The sequence below is a fragment of the Quercus suber genome, unplaced genomic scaffold (genome assembly GCF_002906115.3).
Source record: "Quercus suber isolate HL8 unplaced genomic scaffold, Cork oak 2.0 scaffold_789, whole genome shotgun sequence".
Taxonomy (NCBI): Eukaryota; Viridiplantae; Streptophyta; class Magnoliopsida; order Fagales; family Fagaceae; genus Quercus; species Quercus suber.
Window position 1 is genome coordinate 138,936 of NW_027070225.1, and position 6,457 is coordinate 145,392.

General features: G+C 40.0%; 1 protein-coding gene across 1 annotated transcript; it reads right to left on the reverse strand.

The window, feature by feature from the left end:
- Positions 1 to 3,878: 3,878 nt before the first annotated feature.
- LOC112028999 (uncharacterized) lies at positions 3,879 to 4,412 on the reverse strand. Its single transcript, XM_024061685.1, has one exon. It carries the CDS (start codon positions 4,410 to 4,412, stop codon positions 3,879 to 3,881), a length of 534 nt encoding a protein of 177 aa, XP_023917453.1.
- Positions 4,413 to 6,457: the final 2,045 nt, after the last annotated feature.

The window sequence follows — 6,457 nt, forward strand, 5'->3', positions numbered from 1 at the left end:
ATCATGAAAAACTCGGGCTCGGCTCGATAAAAAGCTTGTTCATGTTTGTTTGTTTATAAATAAGCCAAGCTTGAGCCTTAGTTTTAGGCTCGTTTAATAAACAAGCCGAACCTAAGCAAAAAACGAATAATCTCGTGAGCTATTAGGCTTGATACACAACAATTCAAGTATAGACTTATTTATAAGTTTATATGTGTTAGCTAAATATACACATTACACATATATTAATAATGACATGGCCAACATGAGACCACTACCTATATTACCTTAGTTTTTTCCTTCCCTTTAAATTGATCAAGAACCACTTTAGACTATAGTTACATTTAAAAATAAATAAATAATAAAGTAGGCCACATATGATTCTTCTCTATCAATCATCTAAAGTAAAGTTATAAAACATGTTAGTATTTTCTCATTCATAATAGTTACAAACAGGTATTTTTCTAGTCCTTCACTATCTAACGTGAATGTAAAAATTGTATTTTGAACAATTACTGAAGCTATAGATTAAAAATGATGAATGAATGAATTTAATTATGTAAATTATTAATTTGAATAATAGCTAATCATAAGAAAGACTAGATGCATGATAAAATGAGTATACTATTTTCTTTTTCTTTTTTCTTAATTTTAGAGATTTAAGCATTTAATAATGTAATTTTTTTAGATCTCAAGTTCAAAAACTTGACTTGAGCTCGAGTTTGAGCTTGATATTAAGCTTGAGTTTGGTTTGACTAATTAATCAAGCCAAGCCAAGCCAAGCTCAAGCTTTTGGCTTTCTCACGAACTCAAACTCAAACACTATTTTTAGGCTTGTCACAAGCTCAAGCCAAGCTCGAACTTTTAATTTTTCCTAATGAGCCAAGCTTGAACATGCACTACTCGATGAAGCTTGGCTCGTTTACAACCCGAACAGACAGAGATGGCTGCAGAGAGCTAGCCGATACACTCGTGGAGGACTTCATGGAGATGAGCAGTGTGCAGGAGAGTGAGCTTACTGCTTTTAGGTCAGAGCTTGATTGGAGTGTGCCTAGTTAAGATCTCGGGTCGCAGGTTTGGAAGACAAGTTTGCAGCTTTTACTCAAAGATTTGCTACTCTGGATCACACTTGGGCTGGCAGGGTCGCAGCTAGTAGTCAAGCTCATGATTTAGCACTGGAGCTATTACAGGCAAAGTTTTATATTCACGTTGCTTTAGACATGGAGTACGAGTGAGAGGCCGATGAGCCTAGCAAGCCATAATAGGCTTTTCGTTGCCTTTAGATTGAGTTGGCCGAGAGAGAGGAGGCCTTGAGAGTCGCTACCGTAGAGGTGAGCACCTTGCTAGAGATAGAGAGGCAGAGCTTTACTACTGATCCCACAATGGGGTGAGAGTTAGTTCGTCTTCAGCATTCACACGATAGACTTAGAGAGGTAGCCAGAGATTTGGGCTTCGATGCAGCCGGAGTGCTTCATACTTATGCTCAGGATGACCCGATCTTCCTCACTAGTTTTGGGAGGCTGTGCTAGGCCATGTCCAATCGTCTAGGCCATGTTTGATTTGCTGATATCTTTTTCTATTTACTTTATTTCTGCATATGAGCTATGTAGTTAGTATTCCACCATGTATGGAAAGGTCCTTTCTAAATTACTAAGCAATTACGCAAGGCCTTCCACTTTTTGTTTTAAGTTCTTAAAGCATAGTCTAGTCTGTTAGGCGTGCTAGAAACTAAGAGATGGTGCAGAGAGATGTTTATGAGGATATTCAAAGGATATATATATATATATATATATGAGATGAGATTTCATGTTTTGATACTAGAATGTATGAAAGAAACAGAATGGCACAATACAGGCATGTTAATAAATATGCAAGCAAATGCTTTGAAAATGCAAGACTATACAAATAAATGATGAATATAAAATCTATGCATATCAATGTCTTATTTTTCCAAAGATACATCTTGTTCTAGATGGATCGTTCCCTTTTCCCATTGAGGTACATTTCCCATTGGCATAAACCAAAGAGCAATCTCGGAGGTGTCTTCATATCTTGACCTGGATGCTAGATCCCTTTAATCTTCTGATCTTGAGCAGAAATTCAAGCAAGTGCAACTGACTGATTTTTCTTTTAAGATATGACTAAACCAAGATCGTTGCCTATGTACCTCCACAAGGAAGGATCAGGTCATCACATAATTCAACTGAGTTTTTGATTGCCTTAAATTTTGCCTAGACCGCCCTTTCGGGTTTTCAATCTAGTAGGCTTTCTCACACTCTTTCCTTTTCTCTCCTTTTGGATCGCCCTTTTGGACCACCTTTTCGGGTTTTCAATCTAGCAGGCTTTCTCACACTCTTTCCTTTTCAATCTACCTTTTGTATTTTCTTACGCACCTTTTCTTTTGGCTCTCCTTTTACGCAGACTGCCCTTTTAGGCTTTCAATCTACCTTTTTACATATCTTTTGTTTTGTTTTTTGTTTTTTTTTTTTTTGTCTTTTTTTTTTGGACAGAAAAATGAGATGCCCTAGGAGGCTCCTTCATGCATAGTACTATATGACGATGTCAGAATTGGTGGGCATATTGAAGTCATGCCCATCCATGTCGACTAGAATCAAGGCTCCTCTGAAAAATGCCTTCTTTACCACATATGGGCCCTCATAAGTTGGGGCAAACTTTCCTCTGTGATCAGGCAGGGCCTAGTTGTGCTTCTTCAAGACTAGGTCACCCTTTTCAAAAACTTTGGGTCTAACTTTCTTGTTGAATGCTCGCTCGGCATGGCGTTGGTACAACTGTCCACGACACATTGTGGTCATGCACTTCTCATCTATCATGTTTAGTTATTCGTATCTGGAACAGGCCCATTCAGTTTCTGACAGCTCTGTCTGAGATAAAATCTAGAGAGATGGGATCTCTACCTCTACAGGGAGGATGTCTTCCATGCCATATACCAGTGAATACAGGGTCGCACCCGTGGAGGTGCGAATAGAAGTACAATATGCACATATAACAAAGGGCAAGTATTTGTGCCAATCCTTGTATATGTCTATCATCTTCACCAAGATCTTCATTATGTTCTTGTTAGCGGCTTCCACTGCACCATTCATCTGAGGCTGATAAGGGACCATATTTTTGTGCTCGATCTTGAATTGTTGGCAGAGTTACTAGATCATTTTTCCATTTAGGTTCATCCCATTTTTTGTAATAAGCTCTCTTGGCATGCCGTAGTGGTAAATAATGTTGTGTTTCAAGAATTAGGCTACCACAGCTTTAGTGACACTCTTGTACAAAGCGGCTTCCACCTACTTTGTGAAATAATCGATGGCCACAAAGATGTATTCGTGACCATTTGAGGCTTTTGGAATCACAAGTCTGATGACACCCATACCCTAGGCTGAGAAGGGCCATGGTGCGACTAGAAAGTGTAATGGCTGAGGAGCGTTCTTCCTGTCTTGATAGGCTTGGCATCGGTGGTATGTCCTCACATTTTTAATGTAATCATTTTCCATGGTGATTCAGTAATAACTGGCTCTCATAATCTTGCGAGACAACAGGGGTCTACTAGCATGAGCTCCAAGAAATCCTTCATGCATCTCTTCCACCAAGTGATTAGCCTTAGAGGCATCTACGCATCAGAGCAAGGTAGAATCATGGTTCCTTTAGGACTTACCCACTCAGGAAAATTTGGCTGGCCATGTGTCGGATGAACTTCTTTTCACTATCTGTTGCACCGGGCGGGTATTCACTGTTCTTGATATAAGCCTTGATATCATGGTACCATGGCTTTCTGTTGACTTCGAATTCAACACATGCATTCTTTGATGTTCATGCAATAGACTGGGATGCCACGGACTTCTATGCGCAATTGTCGCATATCATCTCCTTTTGATAACATAACCATGCTAGCTAGGGCATCTGTAAATTGGTTGTGAGCTCGAGGCAAATGTGATGTTTCGGAACTTCGAAATCAAGCGACTGACGCATTTTTGATATAGAATCAACTTAGTTTCTAGAGCTTTCAACTTTCCTTTGATTTGGGAGATGATCAATAGGGAATCTCCAAAGATGCTCAAGTCATAGACGCCGAACTCTAGGGCCACTTGCAGGCCGACTATGCATGCTTTATAGTCTGTGATGTTGTTGGTGCAACTGAAATTCAGCTTGATTGAATCACGGACTTGCTGGCCTTTGAGAGAAACTAAGACTGCTCCCACTCCATTTTCAGTAGAATTGGTGGCTCCATCAAAATAAAGCTTCCAACACCATGGTTCTACACTATCTAGTTTTGGCTCTAGTGCCATGACATCCTCATCAAGGAAGAGGGATTCTGAAAGTTCTGGATCGTTCAGCGGTTGATCCGCTAGGTAATCAACTATGGCTTGGCCCTTGATGGCCTTTCTTGTTACAAACACAATGTCGAACTCGAAGAGCAACATTTGCTAACAGGAGATCTTCCGCACGAGAGCTGGCTTTTCAAAGATGTACTTAATGGGATCTATGCGGGAAATGAGTTGTGTCGTGAAGTAGAGCATATAGTGTCGCAACTTGCGTGATGCCCAGGCTAGGGCGCAACACGTCTTCTTAATGATGATGTAGTTAATCTTATAACTGGTGAACTTCTTGCTTAAGTAGTAAATTGCCTTTTCTTTCTAGTCAGGTTTAGCCGTTTAGCTTAACATGTAACCCATCAATGGATATCCCAGCGTCGGGGGAACCAGAATAGAAGGGTTTAACAAATATTGCTTGATCATGTCAAAGGCCACTTGGCACTCGTCTTTCCATTCTATCTTGGCGTCTTTCTTCAAGAGCTTGAACAACGGATTACATGTGGCGGTCAACTGTGCTATGAAGCGAGCTATGTAATTGACTTTGCCTAAGAACCTACAAATTTGTTTCTTGGTTTGCGGTGTCGGCATATCCCAGATGGCTTAGGCTTTTGCTGGGTCTACCTCGATTCCTCTTTGGCTGACTATGAAGCTAAGTAATTTCCCTAAACTAGCTTTGAAAAAGCACTTGTTAGGGTTTAGTCTTAATCTGTACTTAACGAGGTGCTTGAACAACTTTATCAAATCCATTAAATGATCCCTGGCAGTGCGGGATTTGGCAATCATGTTGTCTATGTAGACTTCGATCTCTTTATGCATCATATCATGGAACAAGGTTAAAATGGCCCATTGATAAGTAGCACCTGCGTTCTTTGGACTGAATGGCATAACATCATATGCATAGGTTCCCCAACAAATGGTGAATGCTGTCTTGGTTTTGTCCTCATTGGCCATTTTGATCTGGTTATAGCCTGAGAAACCATCCATGGAGGAGAAGAACCTATTGGTAGCAGTATTATCGACCAGGGTATTGATGTGTGGCAAAAGAAAATTACCCTTGGGGTTGGCCCAATTCAAATTCCTGTAATCAACGCACATGTGTACTTTCCTATCTTTCTTAGGCACAGGAACAATGTTGGCAACCCAATATGATTAGGCTACTACGGTAAGGAAATCAGCTTTCAACTGCTTTTCTACCTTTTCTTTGATGTTCAAAATTATCTCAAATTTCATTCTTCGAAGGGCTTGTAGTACTGGAGGGCATTCAAGCTTGACTGGATTGTGCATGACAATCTCAGTATCTAACCCTAGCATATCTTGGTAGGACCAAGCAAAGATCTCTTTGAACTCTTTGAATAGCGCTATAAGCTCGGGCTTCATATCTTTAGGAAAGTTTACCACAATCTTGACGGGTTTTTCATTCTTGCCTTCGTCGGCAAGGTTAACGATATCTTTCTCTTCTATGTTGGGCTTGGACCCTTCGCTTTCTCTGTTTAGAGCTTCCAAAATATCACGAGGCAGACTTCGAATTTCCTCTAATCCTTCAATGTCATGTTCCAACTCTATTGTCTCATTCATGTCATCAATATCCTCGTTATAGCAAGGAAACATAAGATAATTTGCACATGCATATTCATAAGAAAGAAGGTAAAGAGATAAATGCAAAGATTTCCTGAATAATACGTTGGATAATTTCATTAGTGGATTATAGATAGGGGATAACAAAGTTCATGCTTGATAATGATAAAAAGGGGAAACATTTTTTTGGAAAATAAACTGGAAAATGCAAACAAGGAATGTGGGAAACAAGAAATAAACATGCAAAACAAACTAGATATGCTATTCTAACTCTTTCGGGTAATTGGAGGACCCAACCACATGTTAATGGAATACTCCTTACTCAGCTGGTGCAACCATAAAGTAGGGCTCAACGGTCCAATGGCCTACTATCTCGTCTGGCACATAAGGCCTGATAGTAGTAGTCAGATCATCCCCTAGGGATGTAATGACATTTATTGAAAATTCTTCTAGACAAAGACGGATGAGGCAAGCCAAATCTAATTCCTCCTTACATGATTCTTGTGCTACTTATGATCTAATGACCTCAGCCGGAGTTGGAAAAGTGACCTTGATGTGGGGAATAGACATCCCTTGGC